The sequence below is a fragment of the Rhinatrema bivittatum genome, chromosome 5, assembly GCF_901001135.1.
Source record: "Rhinatrema bivittatum chromosome 5, aRhiBiv1.1, whole genome shotgun sequence".
Classification (NCBI taxonomy): domain Eukaryota; kingdom Metazoa; phylum Chordata; class Amphibia; order Gymnophiona; family Rhinatrematidae; genus Rhinatrema; species Rhinatrema bivittatum.
The window spans coordinates 20,048,143-20,072,665 of NC_042619.1; the positions used below are offsets into that span (position 1 = coordinate 20,048,143).

General features: G+C 46.9%; 1 protein-coding gene across 2 annotated transcripts in view; it reads left to right on the forward strand.

Moving 5' to 3' along the window:
* The window catches only part of C2CD3 (C2 domain containing 3 centriole elongation regulator), a 429,817-nt gene that overhangs the window by 119,924 nt on the left and 285,370 nt on the right, over positions 1–24,523 (forward strand). For both annotated transcript variants that reach the window (XM_029602105.1, XM_029602106.1), the window contains exon 11: positions 5,839–5,951. In XM_029602105.1, the coding sequence (XP_029457965.1) occupies positions 5,839–5,951 (113 nt within the window). The remainder of the gene's footprint in view (positions 1–5,838; positions 5,952–24,523) is intronic.

Below are 24,523 nucleotides of genomic sequence, written 5' to 3' on the forward strand. Positions count from 1 at the left end.
TTAAAAGCTATATCATACAAACTCTTAACATTCCAGAACAGTGTTTACCTGTAATCGTAAGAGCTTTTTATGTTGGAATACGGAAAGGGGAACAAGAGCAAACCTAGATAGCTCAGGAAGTCAAGGGAGAAGAAAGTTTAGACAAAAGATCCCTGATGAAAATTCCATAAATATTTTTTATTTCTTTCAAAAGTCCCATGAGGACTTTGAAGTAAAGAATAGAGGAATACTCTTGATTCAATTTGCGTTTATTACAGATAAGGATAATGTTATGAAATTCTTTTTCCGTAATAGACAGAAATTGTTTTACGGGCAGAGAATATGGATATTCCCTGATTTGGTAAGGAGTATTAGATAGGGGTTGGGTTTTCCTACTCAAATACCCTTGTAGATGTGTCATTAAATATGAAGGGAAATTTTTTCTGTTTACAGACCCAGATCATCTTAAGAGTCTTCTTGCAAATTCAACACTGGTTATGAAGTAGATAAAGGGGTATTAATTGCATTATTTCTTATAGAATTAGTTTAACTGAAGTATTTAATCACTCATGATAATGAGGTTTCACTTATTTTCTCTTCTGTTTAGTACAGAAATTGATGTATTAGATTACCTTTAAAGTGTTATATTATTTGGATAAATGTAATCTGTTTTTCTGCTATTACAAACCACAAGAGATATTCTTGTAATTGTATTTTGAAAATTCAATAGAAAAAAAAGACCATAATGAGACCCTGCAGCAATTATCCACAGTTACTGCCGAGGTCCCTTCCTCTGCAAGAAGATCCACCAGAAGGGGTCCTAGAAAACCATTTTATCACCCACGCAGATACTACTCACCTACATCTTGTATGAGCCAACCAGGCTGTCTCAGAGAGCACATCCTCGACAGCCCAAAACATCCAGACCTCAGCCACCACTGCAATTAGGCCAAGCTTCTGGATTTTGAGACCTATCCAGAGAACAGCAGCTGCTCCACAAATCCAGATCCAGATTTGCCAGTAGGAGGTCAAATTCACCACTTCATAACCAACTGGCTTAACATTACCACAGACCAATGGTTTATATCCATCATAACTCAGGGATACCATCTAAACGTCCTCATGGTACCCCCAGATTCACCACCCAATCCACTGTGGATGCAAAAAGATCACACAAGTCTTCTAGAGTCAGAAGTGTGACACCTGTTCCCCGGGCACAGCAGGGCAGAGGGTTCTACTCCCACTATTTTCTCATTTCAAAGAAATCAGGCGGCCTCCGCCCAATCTTAGACCTCCGCAATCTCAACAAATTTCTATGAAAAGAAAAATTCAGGATGGTGTCCTTGGACACCATGCTTCCCCTTCTGCAAAAAGGAGATTGGCTGTGTTCTCTGGATCTTCAAGATGCTTATGCTCACATTCCAATATTCCTACATCATCACAACATCAACACTTTAAGTACCTGGTCTTGTCTTGGCACTCCATGATTTTACAAAGTGCCTAGCAGTGGCTGCTGCCCATCTAAGCAAGAAAAGCATACACGTCTTTCCTTACCTGGACGACTAGCTCATCAAGAGCCAAACCAAGCAAGGAGCTCTTGACGCTCTCAAGCTCACTATCAATCTGCTACACTCTTTGGGATTTCTCATCATCTACCAAAAATCCCACCTGACTCCATCTCACTTCCTTACTTTCATCGAAGCAGATTTGGACACCACAATTGCAAAGGCCTTCCTGCCCAACGACTGGCAGTCACACTGTCCACGCTAGCCTCGTCTTTGCTCACAAAAGTAACAGCCTTAGCCCATCAATTCCTAGCGTTGCTGGGCCACATGGCTTCCACGGTCCACGTCACTCCTATGGCCAGGCTGGCCATGAGAATAACTCAATGGACTTTGAAATCTCAGTGGCTCCAAGCCAGTCAACCGCTTTCATCCCAGATTCAAGTAACCATCAGTTAAGAACATAAGAACATTCCATACTGGATCAGACCAAGGGTCCATCAAGCCCAGCATCCTGTTTCCAACAGTGGCCAATCCAGGCCATAAGAACCTGGCAAGTACCCAAAAACTAAGTCTATTCCATGTTACCGTTGCTAGTAATAGCAATGGCTAATTTCTAAGTCAACTTAATTAATAGCAGGTAATGGACTTCTCCTCCAAGAACTTATCCAAACCTTTTTTAAACACAGCTATACTAACTGCACTAACCACATCCTCTGGCAACAAATTCCAGAGTTTAATTGTGCATTGAGTGAAAAAGAACTTTCTCTGATTAGTTTTAAATGTGCCACATGCTAACTTCATGGAGTGCCTCCTAGTCTTTCTATTATCTGAAAGCGTAAATAACCGATTCACATCTACCCATTCGCCTGGGCACAGCATCCACTCATAACTCAGAACCAAGGCATGTTACACCATCTGAACCTTCAGACCCTATCACTCACAGCCTGGATGTTGAAAGCTTGATCCTGCAACCGCTCAATCTTTTAACTGATGTTTCTCAAGTGCTTGTAGCCTCACGAAAGCCTTCCACATAAATCTTATCGTTCTAAGTGGAATAGATTTACTATATGGTGCACAGAAAAGGTATCGACCCCTTTTACTGCCCCACTCTGTCTCTATTAGACTAACTCTGGCACCTTTCAGACTCTGGTCTCCAGACGTCTTCGGTGAGGGTACACCTAAGTGCCATCTCAGTGTACCACAAGGGAGTTGGGGATGCCCCGGTAACAGCGCAACCCATTGTGAGTAGGTTTATGAGGGGCCTACTACAACTCAAGCCCCCTCTACAGCCACCAGTACCTGAATTTGGTACTTACAAGGCTCATGCACTCCCCATGTGAGCCTTTGCACTCCTGCAATGTTAAATTTCTTACTTGGAAAGTTCTCTTCCTAGTAGCCATTACATCTGCTCGAAGGGTTAGTGAGTTACAAGCACTTGTCACATACTCACCCTATACAAGATTCCTTCATGATCGAGTGGTCCTCTGTACTCACCCTAAATTCCTTCCCAAGATGGTTACTGTCTTCCACTTGAATCAGTCTATAGTCTTGCCCACATTTTTCCCAAGGCCTCATTCTCACCAAGGCAAGAGGGTTCTACACACCTTGGACTGTAAACGTGCACTTGCATTTTACCTAGACCGCACTGCAGTCCATAGGAAATCCACCCAACTCTTTATTTCTTTCGACAAAAACAAACCAGGAGTTGCAATGGGCAAACAAACTCTCTTCAATTGGCTAGCAGTCTGTATCGAATTCTGCTATGAGAAAGCAGGCCTTCCTCTCCAGGGACGAGTGAAGGCTCACTCAGTAAGAGCCATGGCAACATTCAGTACCGATTGCCGAGATTTGTAAAGCTGCAACATGGAGCTCTCCACACATTTGCAGCACATTACTGTCTGGACAAGGAAGGACGTCAAGACTCTGCCTTTGGCCAGTCAGTCTTGAAGAACTTATTTCCAGTATAATCCCAATTCCTTCCACATCCATCTGCTGTGATTTTCAGGCTGCCTCATTTTTCCCAACAATATACCAGTTGCTGTGCCTGTTGCACAAGTTGTACGTGTTGGTCCAAACAAATATGAGTCAGCCTATAGCTTGCTAATCACCCACATGTGAGGACTACCATCCTGCTTGTCCTGGGAGAAAGCAGAGTTGCTTACCTGTAACAGGTGTTCTCCCAGGACAGCAGGATGTAGTCCTCACAAAACCCACCCGCCACCCCACGGAGTTGGGTCTGAAATGTTTTATTTTATTTTTTCGCTCGCACCTTTTGCTACAAACAAGACTGAAAGGAGACCCCTGTGGCCAAAGGGATTATGGTATGTTGGGCATGCTCAGTGTGCCAGTCAAAAGTTCTAGAAACTTTGATAGAAACGTTTTCTGTGATAGGGCTCCGTCCAGGTACGTCACCCACATGTGAGGACTACATCCTGCTGTCCTGGGAGAACACCTGTTACAGGTAAGCAACTCTGCTATCCCCATGACCTCACTGTACCAACCATCCAAACTAACCATCAGTTCTTCATTATCATTATTGTTTGTTTTATCTTGCTCTCTTTCAGCTGAAAGTTCAAAGTGTGTTACATTGAACAGGTCCATATTTCTCTCTAAGCTGAGCACATGAGCTCATATATTTCGGAGCGTTGCTCACAGGTTTTACATGGTCGTCCGCATGCTTATTTTCTTTGTGCTGTATACAGAAATGCAGTGCTAATACTGGCACTCAAAAATTGTTGATGTAAAAAACTTATTACTCATGAAAAAAATTTGCACACACTTAGTCACTCCTTTGGAGGGGACCTTGTTCAGGTATTCAATAGGTAAAAAGTTAATCAGTGATTGAATTTAAATTACATATAGCAATTCATCAGTAATTGATTTCCAGGAGAAGTATAGATGCAATAGGAGCAATAGACCTAATTGAAAGTTTATGTATAGAGTTTTGCAATAGGTATAGAGATTCATCAGCAATTGATTCGAGGCAGATGTGGGTATAATAGAGATGATAGACATATAGAATAAGCATAGGGTACATTTTTGAAGGTTTATGTTCTGGTGGTCTAGATTAGAAAGTTAAGGTTTTGGTTGTGGGTAGATGAATTTGGGATACTGAGTGCAGTGGGTGGGAGGGTGTGATTAGGGTGAATTGATTTTTGGGGTACAATGGTGCAAGCTCTTGAGAGCTCAAAGATTAGTACTAGGATTTTGAGTATAGTGCTGTAGGGTGTTTGATCATTCATTGGCAAACCACTAAAAGAAGAAACGTTATTGTCAATTAGCTCCTCTGCCCCATAGCAAGTATTTCAGCAGGTACGCTTGAAGAGGCTTACCCGTGGTATGGCCTGCCAGGCATTGGCCTACCTGTGGGCCCTCCTCTTTATGGAGGTAGCATTTGACTTCAGTGACCTCACCTATGGAAGGGATGGAGTTGGTGTTGGTGTCCTCAACCACCAACTCGAGGTGCCTCCAGGAAGTTCCCAATAGAAAAATCATAACATCTTACCTCCAGGAAGCTAAAATACAGTATGCAGCTCACGTGAAGCTTCTAAACAGTGCAGTGTGCAGACTTCTTCGCACCCACCCCTAAGACTTTCCCTGTGTGCTCTATGGTGTGCAGACCTGTGTTCCAGAAGATGGATCTGGAAAATTCTCCTGAATACTTACAGATGACCTTCTGCTGATGCTTCTTTAAAAAGCCACTCTGAGTAGGTTCATTAGCCTGACAGTCCTTCCTCATGCTCCGGCCTTAATTTATTTTATTTTTTTTAAATTATAGCCTGTATTCATTCAATAATATCCATTTGTTAGAATAAACAAGGTAATCTTCACTGAAGAGAGTGGAGCATGGGAGTGACTCCCCTTCAGTACTAACCACCTCTCATTCTCAGGATTCTCTTGGACACAAAGAAGACTCCCAAAATCCAGGAGTTCCACCTCTGAGTCCCAGCCAACTTTCCCAGGAAAGGCAATAGATAATGAGAGCTAAAATGACTCCTCAGTTTAATAGAAACAATAATCCCTATAAGATACCTCCCATTGGGTAGTGTGATAACCTCTACACCCCCTTCACTACATTATTATCCAGCATCTGCGAAGACACTGATGCAATCATACGGAACACTTTTGGCATAGCCTTCCTTGAGTTTGCTGTGCCATTTGGGATTCATTTAGTAGGTACTTTCAGTCAAACTGTAATCCATCAAGATCTGTGTTGGGTCACTGACACATCAGAGTGGCTGAACTTGGGTTCCTAATTTGTATCTTATGCAGTGTATAATGTAGAAGAGACCATTATATAATATTTAATATTTATGATTTGTGATTTTTAATTTACATCGTATTGTGTTCTTAGGACATATTTTGTAGAGTATCGCTTTCCTGTGGCATCCTCGAAGAATTCAGCAGGGCAGTTTTCCCTAGCAACAGAAATCACTCGGGTAGCTTCTAGCAAGATTTCAGGTGGAGGTATGAGTTGCATGCCATGCTTTAAAGTTTTCATTTCTTTTTTTAAAGAATCTGTAAACATTTTGACTGACTGATTGACCTTATGGCCTAAAATGCTGCCATGTGGAAGATGTGGTTGTGATTCCAAGACACCTAGCGCCTGAACCTCAGGTTGGTCGAAGTTGGGGATGCTTCAAAGTCCCTAGGAGGGAGGAATTTCTATTCATTGCCAACAGTAAAGCTTCCTGGCTGGTTGTACTTATTCTGGGTTTTGGAGTGAACTATGGTCATAAGAACCTAAGAAAAACCATAGTGGGTTAGACCAAGGAACCATCAAGCCCAATATCTTGTCTCCAACAGTGGCCAATCCAAGTCATAAGCACCTTAAATAGATCCCATGCTACTAATGCCAGAGGATTGTTGGTGTAGTGACTGGGCTGGATAGGCAGGGGAAACCCTGGATAGCTGTGAATGAAGGCATCCTTGTTCAGTTAAGACCATAAGCTGCAAGCCCCCAAAGAAAAAAAAAGTGACATTGAATGATCTAATGGGAGTTCTAGGTACCTAAGTATTTGTTTTGTCTCCCATCTACCTTAAACCAACATATTTACAAGGGGAAAAGGCCACCTTTCTTCCATATATCTTGCTTTAGCTAGGTTCACTCAGCTTGATATTGTTAGACGTTTCATCTCTCAGTAACTCCGCTGCATCTGTTTTATGGAAAGATCAGAAACCTTTATTGAGATTATACTGCATGATCAACTGTTGGAGAAAAAACCAAAGATCAATGCAAGAGGTCATCACACCCAGAGACTGAGAACATTCCATCTAATGCCACCTTCTAGAGAGCATGAAATATGAATTTCAAGCCCCTTATCCTCTCAGTCCTGAGACAATTATCTTTAGCCATGCTAAGCTTTACTGAAAGTGACAAGTCATTCTCAATAACTTGGCATGGTAGGCCATAAACAACTGTACAGCACACAACTTGCAGTCTTTTTATTTTCTTTCTGGTGTCTGTTCATCCACACATACAGGTAGGTTTAACATCATCTTCTGTAGTGGCTGACATATGTAAAAAAGGTTCCGGCAGTATTTATTTTTATTTATTTTTAGATTTTTATATACCGGTGTTCCTGTATGGAATACAGATCACATCGGTTTACATTGAAACAGAAACATAAATTTTTGCCAAGAGGCATTACAAAGAACAAGGTTATGGAACTTGGAAAAGGGTAACTAGATTCAAAATTAACATTGTAATATAAGCATATAGGCTCAAACGACTCATTTAGCAGTATAAACAAAAACAAAAAAGCACATCAGAATAGTTACATGAGACCTGCAGCAAGACTCTTACTGGCTGAAGTGGAAGTGTTTATGGTTCTGTAAAAGCTTGTTTAAAGAGCCAAGTTTTAAGTTTCTTTTTGAATGTAGAGTGGCAGATCTCTAGACGGATGTCTGGCGGGAGCGCGTTCCATTGAATGGGGCCAGCAGAAGATATGTTACGTTTCTGAAGCAAAGATTTTGTTGAAGGAACATGGAGAGTGCCTTTATATGCTCCTCTGATGGGTCTAGATGAAGAGTGAAGACGAAGTTGGGTGCTTAAGTGAAGTGGGGCTATATTGTGAATTGATTTATGAATTACTGTGAGCACTTTAAAAAGAATCCTTTGCTTAATTGGAAGCCAATGGAGGAGTTTGAGAATGGGGGTAATGTGATCTCTTTTATTCGTATTTGTAAGGACTCTAGCTGCAGAGTTTTGTAACAATTGGAGGGGTTTGAAGTATGAGATTGGGAGGCCGAAGAGAAGTGAATTGCAATAATCAATTTTTGATAGTATAATGGCTTGAAGAACCAACCGGAAATCGTTGAAATGAAGAAGAGGTTTCAGCTTTCTCAGGACTTGAAGCTTGTAGAAACAGTCTTTAGTGGTGGTGCTTATAAATTTTTTAAGGTTAAGCTGATCGTCTAGAATGACACCTAGGTCTCGAACTTGCGGTGAGTGATTTAATAAAGGAATGGATGTAGTGAGTGAGTTAGCTGGGTTTAGCAACATGTTGTTAGAATCTTGATTGATGATAAGGATCTCGGTTTTACTGTTGTTAAGAATAAGGTGAAGGCTAGCAAGAAGATGATTGATTTGTTGCAAGCAATTGTTCCAATGACTAAGGGTTTTGTGAAGAGATTCTGTGATTGGGATGAGTATTTGGATGTCATCCGCGTAAAGATAATGGGTTAGATTTAATTTAGAAAGTAGTCGACAGAGAGGTAATAGGTAAATGTTGAAAAGGGTTGGGGAGAGTGAGGAACCTTGAGGGACCCCCTGGTTGGATGGGACCGGATGAGATTCTTTGTTGTTTATTTTTACCTTAAATTGTCTGTTTATGTAAAGTATATGTAAAGTCTGAGCCTGCCGAAACAAAACAAAAAGACATCAGCTTAACAGTTTACTCCCATAGTAAATTTAACCTGGAAACACTGTCTCCCATAGAGCCCTTTGTTCTAGGAGTTACCATTATGGTAGCCCTTGGCTTGCCCTCTTCCAACCATTTCTTTTTTTTTTTTAATTTATTGTTTATTGAGAAAAGCACAGACAACTTGTAGTTAAAACATTGAACAATAACATGGCTAGACAGACAAAGGAATGGCCTAACGTCTAGGCATTAAACATTAAGCATAAAATGTAACTGGGCATCTGAAGGCAAGCTAAAATCCACCTCCTTCTCAAACTGTGCCCTCCCCTTCCCCACCTTTTTTCTTATTTATTCTTCCCTTTATTTCCCCACCCCTCCCCCAATCCCTTCTCAAAATATATACTTAATCATGGATATGCAGTACAGAATAATCCTCTCTTGGGCCCCCAAAGCTTTCCCAGACCAATGATAATCAGCTCCAAGAAGCGCAAAGAATGGGGCCCGTGTGGGTGCCAGGGCTCTCCGGCTAGGCTTCCCTCGCCTGTATAGGTTCTCCCTGAGCTCCGCTGAACCTGGTCAAGGTACCGGCTTAAGGGAGACCAGATTCTAATAAACTTAGCTACCGAGCCATGCCTAATGGCTATGAGCTTTTCCATATAGCATATATAATTCAATTTAGTGTACAGCTGAGATAAACCCGGTGGGTCTACAGCCTTCCAATGCGCTGCAACCACCGGAAGTATCGATCAACTTCCAGGAAGGAAGTAGATCGATACTTCCGGTGGTTGAAGTTTCGTGACCAGTTGATGAATGGCTATGAGGATTGATGAAAATGAAATGTTGTAAGACTACGTTTTGTCTGGTGGTGAAAAGTTTCCCCTGAGGAAGCCCGCTAGACGGGTGAAACGGAGATCTTCGTTGGGATCGAGATTTGACCGGGGATTGATCTTGAGTAAATAACATTGTGGCAGTGGATGACGGAAAAGGATGCAGTATTGAAGTACCTTTGAATTGCGACAGGAGATATCGAGAGTGCAATATACTTAAAATTGAGTGCAATATACTTAAAATTGAGTGCAATATACTTAAAATTGAGTGCAATATATTTTAAAGTGACAGATCAGATTGTAAAACCATTTTGAGCATTGATGTGTGCGATACTGTCTACAATTATGCCCATGTTATTTACATTGTGATTTTTTAATGCGTGAATGAGGGTGAATGGTTGGCTAGATAGAGATATGTGTGTGTTAGGATGTTTTATTCTTAATAAACATTTTTCAAGTCCATATATAGATTGTGGGATTTGATGATTTTTGGGGTTCTCATTGGGTGTTGGGTTAATTGAATATTAGAGAACCTGTTTGTACAATAATTTGCCCTAGTGTTGTTTTACCTTGATCCGTTACTGCGGCAGGAGTCATGCTTTTATTGTTCAATATATTCTCACAGGACAAGCAGGATGGTTGTCCTCACAAATGGGTGACATCGAGGATGGAGCCCACCACGGAAAACTTCTGTCAAAGTTTAAACAGAACTTTGACTGGCCCCTACTGGGCATGCCCAGCAAGGCACTGACCCTGCAGCCAGCAGGGGTCTCCCTTCAGTCTTCTTTTTTCCGCGCAGCAGTTGCCACGCGGTGAAAGGAGCTCCCTTACCACGTTCCTGACAGGAATTCGGTACTTTTCTTTCCGAAGAAAATTTGCCCCTCAGGGGTCTCCCTTCGACAAATTTTTGTCACCTTCGCGGAAACCGGTAAGTTTTTTGCCTTTTTCCTCGACTACCGTCGAATTTGGCCCTCGAGGCCTGTTGGCACTTACCGAGCCCGCGACTAAATTTGGCCTTAAGCCATGGCAACGGGGTTCCGTCGATGTCCGGATTGTACCCGGACTATGTCAATCACAGACCCCCATAGGGTTTGTGTTTTGTGTTTGGGTAGTGAGCATGATGTCCTGACTTGCACCACATGTGCCCTAATGACACCTAAGGGTCGCAAGGCCAGGATGGAGAAGATGGGGCTCCTCTTCCATGCACCCACCCCAACGCCATCGATAGCATCGACGTCATCGGAACCGGCACCGTCAAAATTGCACCACCATCGTCAACCCTCCAGTGACCGTCCACCATCGATGACTTCTCGGCCGTCGACTCCTGTCCCTTCCCCGGATGGGCGAGGAGACCGGAAGGACAAGCATCGCCATCGACGGCACAAGTCTCGGCCTGTCGAGGATCCACAGTCATCGACCTCTGAACAGGCCGAACCACCGACTAAGAGGCCTCGATCAGACTTGGCACCGTCCACGTCTCGTTCGCAGGCATCGAGGAAACCCTCACCCTCTCGGGGTGTGGGAGCCGTGATCCCACCGGTTACGGTGGTCCCTCCGGCTCTGCCTCAGCCTCCTTCTCCCGTCGAGCCGGGTATTGTTACCCCTGGTCTCCGGGCTGAACTGGACCTGCTGGTCCAGGAGGCCATCGAGAAAGCGATGCAAAGATTCCAACCTCCATTGGCACCGTCTCCGGCACCGATTCCGGCACCGCCACCGGCATCGACCCCGGCACCGACTCCGCCACCGAGGAAGGAACCGACCACCGAACCTTTGGTGGAAGCGCTGGCACCGCTACTACAACGTATGGAGGCACTTGTACATGCCCTTCCATCGATGATTCCAGTAGCACCGACAGCGCCATCGTCTCCGACTGGATTTTCATCGGCGGGAGAAACACCGTTCCTGATTCCCCCTTCCGGGGTGGTCCCATCGGTGCCTTCTCGTATATCTCCACCGATTTATCCTTTGGCTCCATCGGTTCCAAGACAGGCACCGACTCCATCGGCAGCACCGAAATCCTCGATGCCGTTTCCAGTACCGATTGTACCACCTGTTCCTCCAAGGTTTCCTTCGATGCCTTCGGATCCTCAACCAGGTCCATCGGGGCTTCAGCCCCCAAGTGATCCCTATGATACCTGGGGTGATGATACATCTTCTGACACAGATTTACCATCACCGCCTTCTCCTACAGAGAGTAGAAAAAGATCTCCTCCAGAGGATCTCTCCTTTATTAATTTTGTAAAGGAGATGTCCGAAATTGTACCTTTTCAGCTGCAATCTGAGACCGATGACAGACACCAGATGATGGAACTGCTTCAATTTTTGGATGCTCCAAAAATCATCGCTTCCATCCCCATTCACCAGGTGTTTCTCGATCTCTTAAAGAAAAACTGGGAATCTCCTTCATCTGTATCACCAGTTAACAAGAAGGCTGACTCCACATATCTCGTCCAGTCAGCACCAGGCTTTCAAAAGCCTCAACTGGATCATCGCTCTGTTGTGGTTGAGTCCGCACAAAGAAAGGCCAAGCGTCTAAAGCCACACTCCTCCACTCCGCCGGTCAAGGACAATAAATTCCTGGACAGTGTGGGACGGAAAGTGTACCATGGAGCTATGCTGATTTCTCGCATAGCCTCATATCAACTCTACATGACGCAATATAACAGAGCCATCCTTAAACAGATGCAAGATTTTGCTGACACATTACCTGACCAATACCAGCCACAGCTTCAGACCCTTCTTAACAAAGGGTTTGAAGCAGGGAAGCACGAGATCAGAACGGCTTATGACATCTTTGATGCCTCCACAAAGGTTTCAGCTACTGCCATTTCGGCCAGACGTTGGGCTTGGTTAAAATCATCCAACCTTCGCCCAGAGGTCCAGGATCGTTTAGCGGATTTACCCTGCTTAGGGGACAATTTGTTTGGAGAACAAATTCAGCAAATTGTAGCTGAATTAAAAGATCACCACGAGACGTTAAAACAACTTTCTTCTGTTCCGTCTGAGGTTTCCTCCAAACAACCACTTAAGAAGGACTCTAAGAAGTCGTTCTTTCGGCCACGCCGTTACTACCCTCCATCGGCCAGGCCTCGTCCAGCTCGATCCTCTACTAGGCCTCAGCCGCGTCAGCCTAGGAAACAAAGGCCTACTGTAGCCCCTCCTCCTGGGCCTGCGGCTGGCCTTTGACTCCCCTGTAGGGAACACATGCCAAACCCCTCTTCCAGACATTCCTGTAGGAGGTCGACTGTACCATTTTCTACAACCTTGGTTGCAGATCACCTCAGATCAGTGGGTGCTAACAATTATCGCACAGGGTTACCACCTCAACTTCATAACTCTTCCGGCAGACTCCCCGCCTCTTCAAGCGTGGAGTCTATCCACCCATTTGGCTCAATTACAACAGGAAGTATCTCTTCTTCTGCAATCAAATGCTATAGAACCCGTTCCTCCCTCTCAACGAGGCAAGGGATTCTATTCCAGATACTTCCTAATACCAAAGAAATCAGGGGGACTACGTCCCATTTTGGACCTTCGAGCCCTCAACAAATACCTTCAAAAAGAGAAGTTCAAAATGGTAACCCTAGGCGCGCTGCTCCCTCTGCTACAAAGAGGGGATTGGCTGTGCTCTCTCGACCTCAAGGACGCTTATACCCACATTGCGATCACACAATCCCATCGCAAATATCTGCGGTTTCTAGTAGGCCACGACCATTATCAATACCGTGTCCTACCTTTCGGTCTGGCTTCTGCCCCACGAGTCTTTACCAAATGTCTCGTAGTGGTAGCAGCATTCCTAAGGAAGAAAGGTGTCCACGTCTACCCCTACCTGGACGATTGGCTAATCAGGGCCTCCACCCAACAGATAGCTCAATCCTCCCTAAAATTGACAATTCAAACACTCCTTTCCTTAGGGTTTCTTGTCAATTACGACAAATCTTGCTTAGTCCCATCTCAAACCTTATCCTTCATTGGGGCAGACTTGGACACCTTACAGGCAAAGGCTTACCTTCCTCTTCAGAGGGTCCACACCCTAATATCCCTGGCTCGCCAGCTCCAGTCTCAGAACACTGCCACGGCTCGCCAGTTCCTCATTCTCCTAGGACACATGGCATCCTCGGTTCAAGTCACTCCCATGACCCGACTAGCCATGAGAGTAACACAATGGACTCTACGACATCAATGGATTCAAGCTTTTCAGCCTCTGTCCTCCATAGTCACAGTCACACAAGCGCTGCGCCTATCCTTAACCTGGTGGACGACTCAGGTCAATCTCCTTCAGGGCTTACCTTTTCTTCCACCGGATCCGCAAGTAATCCTAACCACCGACGCTTCTCACATCGGTTGGGGAGCCCATGTGGACGACTTTCAAACCCAAGGGTTATGGTCCAAAGAGGAAGCCGAACACCAGATCAATTTCCTGGAACTTCGAGCAATCCGCTATGCGCTCCAAACTTTCAAAGATCATCTATTTCATCAGATAATCTTAATCCAGACGGACAACCAAGTGGCCATGTGGTACATAAACAAGCAGGGAGGCACAGGCTCCTTCCTTCTGTGTCAGGAAGCTGCGCAGATCTGGGCGGAAGCCCTCTCCCACTCCATGTACCTCAGGGCCACTTACCTGCCGGGAGTAGACAATGTATTGGCAGACCAGCTGAGCCGTGTCTTCCAACCACACGAGTGGTCACTCGATCCTCTGGTAGCGACCTCTCTGTTTCACAAGTGGGGTTCTCCCCGCATAGACCTCTTTGCGTCCCCTCAGAACCACAAAGTGGACGATTACTGCTCTCTCATTCGGAGCCAGCACTCTCGGCCGAGAGATGCATTCTCCCTCAAGTGGACAACCGGTCTGCTCTATGCATTCCCTCCACTCCCTCTTGTGTCAAAGACTCTCGTGAAGCTACGCCAGGACGGAGGAACCATGATCCTGATAGCACCTTACTGGCCACGCCAAGTATGGTTTCCAATACTCCAGGATCTCTCCATCCGCAGGCACGTTCCTCTAGGAAAGGACCCGCATCTGCTCACTCAAAACGACGGATGCCTCCTCCATCCCAACCTCCAAGCCTTGTCCCTGACGGCATGGATGTTGAAAGGTTAATCCTTCAACCATTTAACCTTTCAGATTCCGTTTCTCGGGTCCTGATAGCTTCACGAAAGCCTTCCACAAGAAAGTCTTACTCATACAAATGGAAAAGGTACACATCATGGTGCACTTCTCAGTCCCTTGATCCCCTTTCCTGTCCAATCTCCAAATTCTTGGACTATTTATGGCATCTCTCTGAATCAGGTCTTAAAATCTCTTCTATCAGAATGCATGTCAGTGCGGTAGCCGCCTTCCATAAGGGTATTGGGGGTAATCCTATTTCAGTACAACCCCTAGTAACACGCTTTCTTAAGGGCTTACTCCATCTAAAGCCACCCTTGCGTCCTCCGGCCCCATCCTGGGACCTTAACCTGGTTCTTGGTCGTCTAATGAAACCTCCTTTCGAACCTCTGCACTCCTGTGACTTGAAATATCTCACTTGGAAAGTGTTATTCCTTTTGGCTGTTACTTCAGCTCGCAGGGTTAGTGAATTGCAGGCCCTAGTTACCTATCCGCCTTACACTAAGCTCCTGCAGGACCGGGCGGTACTCCGCACTCACCCTAAATTTTTACCTAAGGTAGTTTCGGAGTTTCATATCAATCAATCTATCGTACTACCTATCTTTTTTCCCAGGCCCCACTCCAACTCTGGAGAGCAGACCCTGCATACCCTAGACTGTAAACGGGCTCTAGCTTTTTACCTAGACCGTACAGTTTCTCACAGGAAGAGCACTCAATTATTCGTCTCTTTCCATCCTAACAAGTTAGGACAACCTGTGGGTAAGCAGGCTCTTTCCTCCTGGTTGGCGGACTGCATTTCTTTTTGCTATGAGCAAGCTGGCATTCCTTTTCAAGACCGTGTTAAAGCACACTCTGTGAGGGCCATGGCGACGTCAGTGGCACACCTTCGATCGGTGCCGCTTCCTGACATCTGCAAAGCTGCAACCTGGAGTTCTCTCCATACCTTTGCAGCCCACTATTGTTTGGACAAGGCTGGAAGACAGGACTCCATCTTCGGCCAGTCTGTCTTGCGTAACCTTTTTCCAACCTGATGTACCAACACCCTTCCACCTACCCGGTAGGGTGCGGATGCCCTTTCCCAAATTTCTCCTCAGTTGTTGTGCCTGCTGCACACCGTTGGGTACATTTGGTGCAAGTCGGGACATCCTCAGCTCGGTACTCACCCATTTGTGAGGACAACCATCCTGCTTGTCCTGTGAGAAAGCAAATGTTGCTTACCTGATGTAACAGGTGTTCTCACAGGACAGCAGGATGTTAGTCCTCACGAAACCCGCCCGCCTCCCCGCGGTGTTGGGTTCGTTTTATTTTTCCTTTCTAGGCACTGCCTGTAGCTTGATAATCAGACTGAAGGGAGACCCCTGCTGGCTGCAGGGTCAGTGCCTTGCTGGGCATGCCCAGTAGGGGCCAGTCAAAGTTCTGTTTAAACTTTGACAGAAGTTTTCCGTGGTGGGCTCCATCCTCGATGTCACCCATTTGTGAGGACTAACATCCTGCTGTCCTGTGAGAACACCTGTTACATCAGGTAAGCAACATTTGCTTTTTTATTGAGCGATTGTACACACAAATCACAATGCAACAGGAAAGAATAAAACCAATATAGGTACACCAGATATGCACATTAAATTGCCATGAAAACTGGAACACTCTTTTCAGGGATAACCCACCCAATCCCTACTGTTCTCCCACCCCCTCCCCCTGCCCTACTCAAACACCGCCCCCTTCCCCCAAACCCCCCACGAAGACCAGAAACCCATGCAGATACCGTCCAGACAATTCCACTAAAGCACAGTTAATCATTCAGGGCCAAGCTGCGAGCCCTATGAGGCAAAGATTGCAAATATGGTTCCCACGTGTGCAAGAAAATTTTCCGTCGCTTGGGTGAAGTCCGAGCATGAATCGCCTCCAACTGCATCAGTCTATGAAAGTGAATCCTCCACAACCAAAATGTCGGCGGGTCCGGGTCACACCAGTGCAGTAGAATGATCTTCTTCCCCACTAGACCCGCCTTTTGAAGCAATATCCGGGGGCCAGACTCCGCCACCAGGAAGCGAGTTACGCAATGCAGTAACCAGAGGTAAGGAGACATTGGTAACTGAACCCCAACCAGCCCTCCCAAATACAAAGCAATGCGCCGCCAATAGTTCACCATTGAGGGACATCCCCAGAAAACATGCGCCAAGGTCCCCAGCCCCACCCGACAGCGCTGACACTGAGCTGTGCTAATAACACCCGCCTTATAAGCCAATTGTGGTGCCAAATACGCCCGGCTTAAAAATTTAAGATGCATCTCCCGAAAATACATGTTCCCAGTAATTTGAAGAACATTTCGTAAACTATGCAAGTAAATACGGGAGGTCATCAAAAATATACCCTCGCGGTTCCAACGATCAACAGGAATGACACCAGCCTCCTTCTGTGAGTGTCTGATCAGCTGCCTGTAGTAACTGGACATAGAGGGCTCTTTAGTATGATCAAATTGAAAAAAACCATTCAAAGCTTTAAACACTGTCATATGTTGAGCTGGAGGACCCAGGCTTGGCAGATAATGTCCCAATTGCACATATCCAAAAAAATGCTGCTTAGGCAGCCCATACAGTTCACACATTCTGGTAAAAGATAGCAGCTGCCCAGTGTCATCTAAAGCGTGTCCCAAGTATATTACCCCTTTCTGCTCCCAAATCCTAAAGTAAGAAGTGGTAGACCCTGGGGTAAAGTCCAAATTCCCCCTAATGGGGGTAAAGCACGTGCAATGTTTTGGAAGCCCTAAAAGGTTAGTGATAAGCCTCCACGTTTTCCGCACAGGCTGTACCAACGGGTGAGTCACCAACGTTGGTGGAAGCCTGGTATAAGGAGTCATAAGAATGTAATTCAAAGCGATCGGTCTTGTAAACGTGGCCTCAGCAGTGATATTTAAAAAAGGGGACTTCCCCAATAACCAACCCCTAATCAAACGAGAGTTAGCTGCCATCCCATATTGCAACAAATTGGGGAGACCCATACCCCCCCAACGCCAAGGGTGTTGTAACTGGCGCAATGGCAATCTGGCCTTTTTCCCATGCCAAATAAACCGGCGCAATAATTTGTCCACCCGGGCCAGATCCCTGGCCAGCAGGAGCAGGGGAAAGTTTTGCATAACATATAGCCATTTGGGTAAGACCACCATTTTGAACAAGTTGATCCTTCCCCCCAGAGAGAGCGGCAAATCATGCCATGCCGTTAATTTGTCTTGAGTGGCTTTTAGTAAGCGGGACACATTATTACGATACATTTGATGGATGTCTGCGGTGAGAATGATCCCCAAGTACGTGAGAGAGTCTCCAGCCCAGTGCAGAGGAAATACACCGTCCCAGCGCTCCCGAAGGGAGGCGGGGAAAGCCAAGGCCTCCGACTTATTCCAATTAATACGCATCCCCGAAAAGGTAGCGTATTGTTGGAACAAATCTAGTAAGGTAGACAGGGACCGAGACGGGGGAAGTAAGAAAAAGCAAAATATCGTCAGCAAATGCGGCATACTTGAATATTTCACGAGTCTGCCCCTCCTGGAAAAGAATGCCCCGTATGGAAGCAGTGGACTGGATGGCTAGTAAAAAGGGTTCCAAGCTTAAAACAAAGAGGAGGGGGGACAACGGGCAGCCCTGGCGTGTGCCACGCTCCACCATAAACAGGTCCGTCAAACCCCCATTAACCCATAGACAGGCCTGCGGGAGTCTATACAAGAGCTGGATCGCTTGTAAAAAAAATCCCCCAATCCCCACCTGTCGCAACAGCTGAAACAAATATCCCCATTCCACCCTATCGAACGCCTTTTCAGCGTCTAAGCTCGCCACCAAATAGGGATCATTTATTCTCTGACAAAGTGCCATGGCCGTAACCACCTGTCGAACATTCCGTAGGGCATATCTCTGTTTAACAAAGCCTACTTGCCCCGGCTGTATCAAAGAGGGCAAAAAATGCCCCAGGCGGTCTGCCAATATTTTGGCCAAAATTTTATGATCCACATTTAATAGGGAGATAGGTCTATAAGACTCTGGTAACAGAGGGTCTTTACCCGGTTTCGGGATAAGGGTAACATGCGCCAGATTCCCCCCTGATGGGAAGGCTCCCCTGTCGATTAAGGAATGAAAAACCTGGGGAAGGATAGGGGCAACCGAATCTGCCATAGCTTTATAAAATTCTGAGCTGAACCCATCGGGTCCTGGTGCTTTCAATTTGCTCATCTGCTGTATAACCCGACGAACCTCATCCTCGGATATGGGTTCATTTAAACACCGACTTTGCGCCACCGTTAGACAAGGCAACTGGATCCTGTCACAAAATGCCTCCCATTGGGACTCATCCCATCCCTCGGACCGGTATAATCCAGAGTAGTATGTCTGAAAAACCGACCTAATGGCCCCTTCCTCCGTCACTATCTGCTGCCAATGGTTTTTTATGGCCGGGATGTATCTCGTCCCTCTAGCTGACTGTACCAATCTGGACATCAGCTTCCCCGACTTCTGCCCAAACTGAAACAATTTATATTGATAAAACAACAGGCTTTTTTTTGTCCGTTGATGAAGGAGTGAATTAATAGTCGTTTGCAACAAGAGATAGTGTTCCCTATTAACCGTGGTATTACCCTGTAGCAAAGTCCTCCTAGCTTTATGTAATTGGGCACTCAAAGTAAGGATTCGTTTATCTATAACTTTTTTCCTATGGGAGACATACGATATTATGTCCCCTCGGAGGACAGCCTTGGCAGTTTGCCAAAAGAGAACAGGGTCATTTCTATGCTGCACATTAGATATGGCAAAAGCATCCCAACAATCCTTCAAATAGGTTTGAAAAGCGACATCACCCGCTAAAAAGAAGGGGTACCTCCAGACTTTGGTAGCATGCTTTGCCAAGGGATTAGTGAATTCAATCCAGATCTGCGCATGATCAGAGATCACAATGTCCTCTATCCCTGCCCCTCCCACCGTAGAGAAACCATGTGTGCTTACCAAAAAATAATCCAGTCTTGAGTGCGTGGCATGGGCCCTAGAAATGTGAGTAAATTCCCTTTCTTGAGGATGTAATGTGCGCCACACATCCGTCAGATGCAATGTTTTCTCAAACAGTGAAATCCCCTGACTAGGAGGGCTAGGAGTGTGGGTCGCTGAGGACTTGTCAAGAGTGGGGTCTCTGATGGCGTTAAAATCCCCGCCCACAATAATCAAATCCTCAATGTGTGGCAGTAAGAGAGCACAGAGCTCCTGGTAAAAAGAAGCCCGATACACATTAGGGGCATAAAGGTTACATAGTATTATGGAAGCGTGGTTAAACTCTCCCACCAGAATAATGTATCTGCCCTTTGGATCTTTAAGTTCCTTGAGGACCTTAAAAGGAAAGGACTTCCGAATTAAAATGGCCACTCCCGCCGATTTGGAACTAGCGGAGGCATAGTGCACTGAACCCACCCAGCGCTGCCGCAGCTTAGCATGCTCTGCGTCCAGTAAGTGGGTTTCCTGTAGGAAGGCTACCGCGGCCCCTCTCCGCTGCAAAGCCTGCAAAATCTTGGTGCGTTTCATAGGGGAGTTGATACCCCCTACATTCCAGGAATAATAGCGAAATGTGTTACTGCTCATGGAGGGTCGAAGTTAATGAAATGCATGAAACAGATTACAATGCCAAATGCATGGGGATAGGGACCTCCCAGCTGAGCCCCTTCCCCCTGAGACAAAAAACTGAAGTGCCTGGAGAAAAATACAGGGTCCCCCGTGAACCCAAAACAGGTCTCTGGTCCCCAGCCCTCCCCCCTCCCCCAATCCCCCATCCCCTCCCCTTCCCAAACCCTCCCCCCCCCCAACCCCTCTGACCGAACCCCCTGGAACTCACCATCCGAGGACAGTGAGTGGAGCTCACAGTGAACTAAGCTCAGTCCCCCTTCCCCCCCCATCCCACAGTAAACAAAGCTTAACAGTAGAATACATGTTGAACCGTAATATAGGCAACCAGCCAAACCACAAATGAAACACCCAGTGGGAATGCACACAACGAGAGTGCTTCCGCGATCCCTGTTAGTTTGTCCCCTGCCGCCGGGTTCTATGGCCCGAGCAGCAAGGCACAAAGTAAGCCAAATCACCATGACAGTACACACGGTATAGTCCATTCCATATGAGTGACTGAAACACCCCCCAAGTCTTCAGGGGAGAGGCGAAGGGAGTCCAACAAAACTGAGTCCCTCGCCGGAGAATCGACCCCTCCAAATTCAAAGTGAATACCACACCCAGCAAAGTCAGGTGGTGGGGACACCCTGCGAGGGCAATGCCTGCAAATAGCGCCGTGCTGCCTCCACCTCAGTAAACCAACGGACTCCTTCTGCAGTTTGCACTCTCATCTTTCCCGGATAAACCAGCACGGCACGGATACCCCGCTGGTAAAGCTGTGTACAAAATGGCGCCAAAAGCTTGCGTTGTTGGGACACCACATAAGAGAAATCCTGAAAGATTAGAACCGGTTGATTTTCATAACTAGGCTTAGTCCCCCTCTGAAAGGCTCTGATGATCGCCGCCTTATGTGAAAAATTAAGAATTTTGGCTATGATTACTCTGGGTTTCGTCTGGCCTTCTCTTTTAGGGCCCAGGCGATGCGCTCGCTCCATGCGGAGAGGGCCCGGCAATCCAGTAAGTTTCAAGGCCTGCGGCAGCCACTCTTCCAAAAAACTAGGCAGCTGAGCCTCCTGCAAACTCTCCGGTAGCCCCACTAACCGTATATTAGCACGCCTGGACCGATTTTCCAGGTCCTCTATCCGTAGGGCCTGCTTTTCCAGTGCAGCTTTTAAGTGTGCCACATCCGCCTGCGCCGCGTGGAAGCCATCTTGATTTGCAGACACCCGTGTTTCCATTTCAGCGAACCGGCGGTCAAACGCCCCCATGCCGGTGGTTATTTCTTGTAGCTGTTTGGAGATTTTCTTCAGCTCCGGCGTTATCGCCGCGAGGACTGCCGCTGTTAGCTCGGCCGCGGTGCTGTTGGCGGGCATACCGCTCTCAGTCGACTCCACTCCCACTTCCGGGTTAGGCTCGGGCGCATGGGCCCGCTCCTTATCCTTATCTTTTTCTTTCTCTTTTTTCCCGGCTCGAGTCGCCATCTGAGGCGTAGACGACGGAGAGGAGGTTCGGCCAGGCAGGCGCCTGTCTCCCAAGGGCCAACGAGGTTGCAGAAGCAGGGGGATGAGTCAGGGAGCGAGGGCCCGAGCTCCGCGACGGGGGAGTACAGCCCCTCAAGATGTCACGTGATCCTCCCCTTCACATGAGATCAGGGTGCAGGAGAGGAGAAAAAAACCCAGACGTTGAGTTGCAGCAAACACTGTGCGGCATGCAGGATTCAATTCATTAAGTAACTCACTCTGCCGGGCGCCATCTTGGCCATGCTGCCGCTGGGTCTTCACTTCATGTCGGGCCCGCAGCTCCCTGACACCGGCGATTTTCGGCGGGTAAGCCTCACAAACTGTGCCTCTTCACAGCACAGCCACCTGGGCACAGGATTGGGGCTGCAGGGGGAACAAGATCTGTGAGCGGGGTCTCGTGGCAGCCGCCATTTTGACAGGCTGAGAAGGCAGCCTGCCGCGGGCACCTCCGCCTCCAGCTTTTCACAGACACCAGCAGGAACAAAACCGCGGGCCACAGGGAACCCCCGGCATCCTCCCCCAGTGAACCGGAACAAAATCGCCGCGTTTTTCGGGGGCTAGAGGGGGAAAAACGGAGGTGAAGCCGCGGAGCTCAATCGCCCGGCTTCCTTGCTGGTGACGTCATCACCGGAAGTCTTCAGGAGTCATGCTTTTAAAGTTTTTTGGTATCAGAAATGTTGATAAGGGAGGGAAGCTATGCAGGAGCCTCAGGCGCAGGCAGCCGTCCCGATTCGCGGCGAATCCAGCCATTTCTAACTGCTTCTCTGGTATTTTATGTTTCCCAGGGAGCCTATAAGAGCAGGAAAATGACTTATTAAATGAAGCCTTATTTGGCTTCATCTGAGTTAATTAATGAATTCCCTGCTCCTCCAATTGTAGTTTTCTGGCAACTATTACTTACTCTGGATTCAAAACTGGTGAGAAGCAAGCTTCAAACTAAAAAAAAAAAAAAAAAAAAATTAAAAATGGCATGAAACCCTGAAGTAGACCACACAGCAAACTGTGCCAACATGATCCTACACTTCGGGGGAAGGCATTCAGCATAAATAGATCCTATCCATGCTCTTCTTTTAATGTGATATATATTATCCAGTTCAGGAAATGGTGAAGAAGGATACTATCTTGGTGAAATGGGTCAAAAGTTAAAGTATAAACTTTCATAGTTGTAAAAGAACATCACAGAGAGGGTAACTCTCATCTGAAGGATTATATTTGCTGGCCAGAACACTACATCAATGATTTTAGGATTAGCATACTAAAAGGAAATTTCAAAGCTAGATAAGAATGTAAGACATTTGAAATTAAAATGATCAAATACGAGTTGACCCGATGGCTTGGTAGCAGTGCTGTGCACTACCATACAAAGCTTGGGTTTGATTCTTGGGCTCGCTTCCTGAGCTTAGCAGAACTAGGGATGCTGTGGCGGCAGCATTCACACAGCCCCTATTCATCGCACCACAGTGTGACACCTAATGGTAAGACTTAGGGCCCACGATTGCTGGGGTCTGGAAGGATCCATGGTGCATGGCAACCAGCTTAGGACTTTCACTGTAATTAATAGGTTAAGTGATTTGGGAAAGGTTATAAAATAGGGGAAAACATCCAAAGGAGCAGGAGGAAACTGCTGGGAAAAAAAATACTTTCAAATACAAATAAAGGGATCTAACAAGGTTCTCCCCCATTTCCAAGCAGTTCCCCTGTAGCTATAAATTCTGCTTTTTCTTACCCTTCTGTAAAGCATCTCTCCTCACCTAATCTTTTAGTTGACAACTGTTTTCAGATTTGGAAGCAAACATCACCATGCCACCTGTAATCTGGACCTTAGCTCCTTCTGCACATTGCCTTTGCTTCCTCCGGGGTCCAGCGGTGAACTTGGCCTGCACGATCGGCGCTGAAGCCCGTCGGGGTAAGGCCTCTTGTTCCGCTCGCCCCGCTCGGGCTCCTGCGCCGATCGCCGGCCCTTCTCTGCAGCAGCTCTCTTACCTGGAGGGCCGCAAACATCCGATCTCCTCGGCCTCGACCAGGGCCGCGTGCCCTCGCTTCTTGCCGGCCTCGACCCGAGCCGCGAGCCCTCGCCCGGAGCCGCCATTACAAACACCGGAACGCCCACGAAAACGTCGCGGCGGTGACGTCAGAGGCGCGACAGACCAGCGGGGTATTTAAACCGCCACTCTCCTTGGCGTCGCGCGCACGAAGGAGCGCGACAAAGGGGCCTGCCCCTTTGTTTCGCCCCTTCGGTTCGCCCCTTGCTCTCCCCGAGCAGTACCGAGATAAGTACCCACAGAGACTTTACCAGCTCTTCTCCGCGCCAAAATTCGCCGCGATCGGAAGCCCAGCCCGCCGAAGCCAGCCTCCAATAAGAGCCAGCCCAGAGGGGCTTTAAATCAGAGGAAGACCGGCGCCATTTCCCCTCGAACGCTGCTGCGGCTTGCTGCTACAGCCTGCGCGATCGGCGCCGAGCCCCGCCGGGGGAAGGCTTGCAAAAGCACCCTCCTCACATACAACCTACATACATACAACCTCTCCACCCACGCACCCGGACCTCGATCCATCTCCCTTCCCACCTGCACTTTTCCAGCATTCACCCAGCCTCACCTGCAAGCTTCCAGCATTCACCCAGCCTCTCCTGCAAGCTTCCAGCATTCATCCAGTCTCATCTGCAAGCTTCCAGCATTCATCCAGTCTCATCTGCAAGCTTCCAGCATTCATCCAACCTCGCCTGCAAGCTTCTAGCACTCATACAGCCTCTCCTGCAAGCCTCTAGCATTCAACAAACCTGCACAGACAAGCCTCCAACTTTCACATAGCCCCCCTCATTATCCTTCTAACCTCGCAACATAGTTCTTACAAATGGCCCCTTTTTTCACTATTCCAATTCTCCAATATAATACACCAACTAAAAGAATTTCTTTCCGTCATGCCCAACAACACAACCTTAAATCCCTCTCTTCAATCTTGATCACTCCTACCACGCAACTGCTAGGCCTCACCCTTTTCTCTTTAAGCCTTTTCAATGCACAATCTCTAATGAAAAAGTCTGTAATCTTAAACGACTACCTCATTGACGTGAAACCGGAGATATGTGCAATCACTGA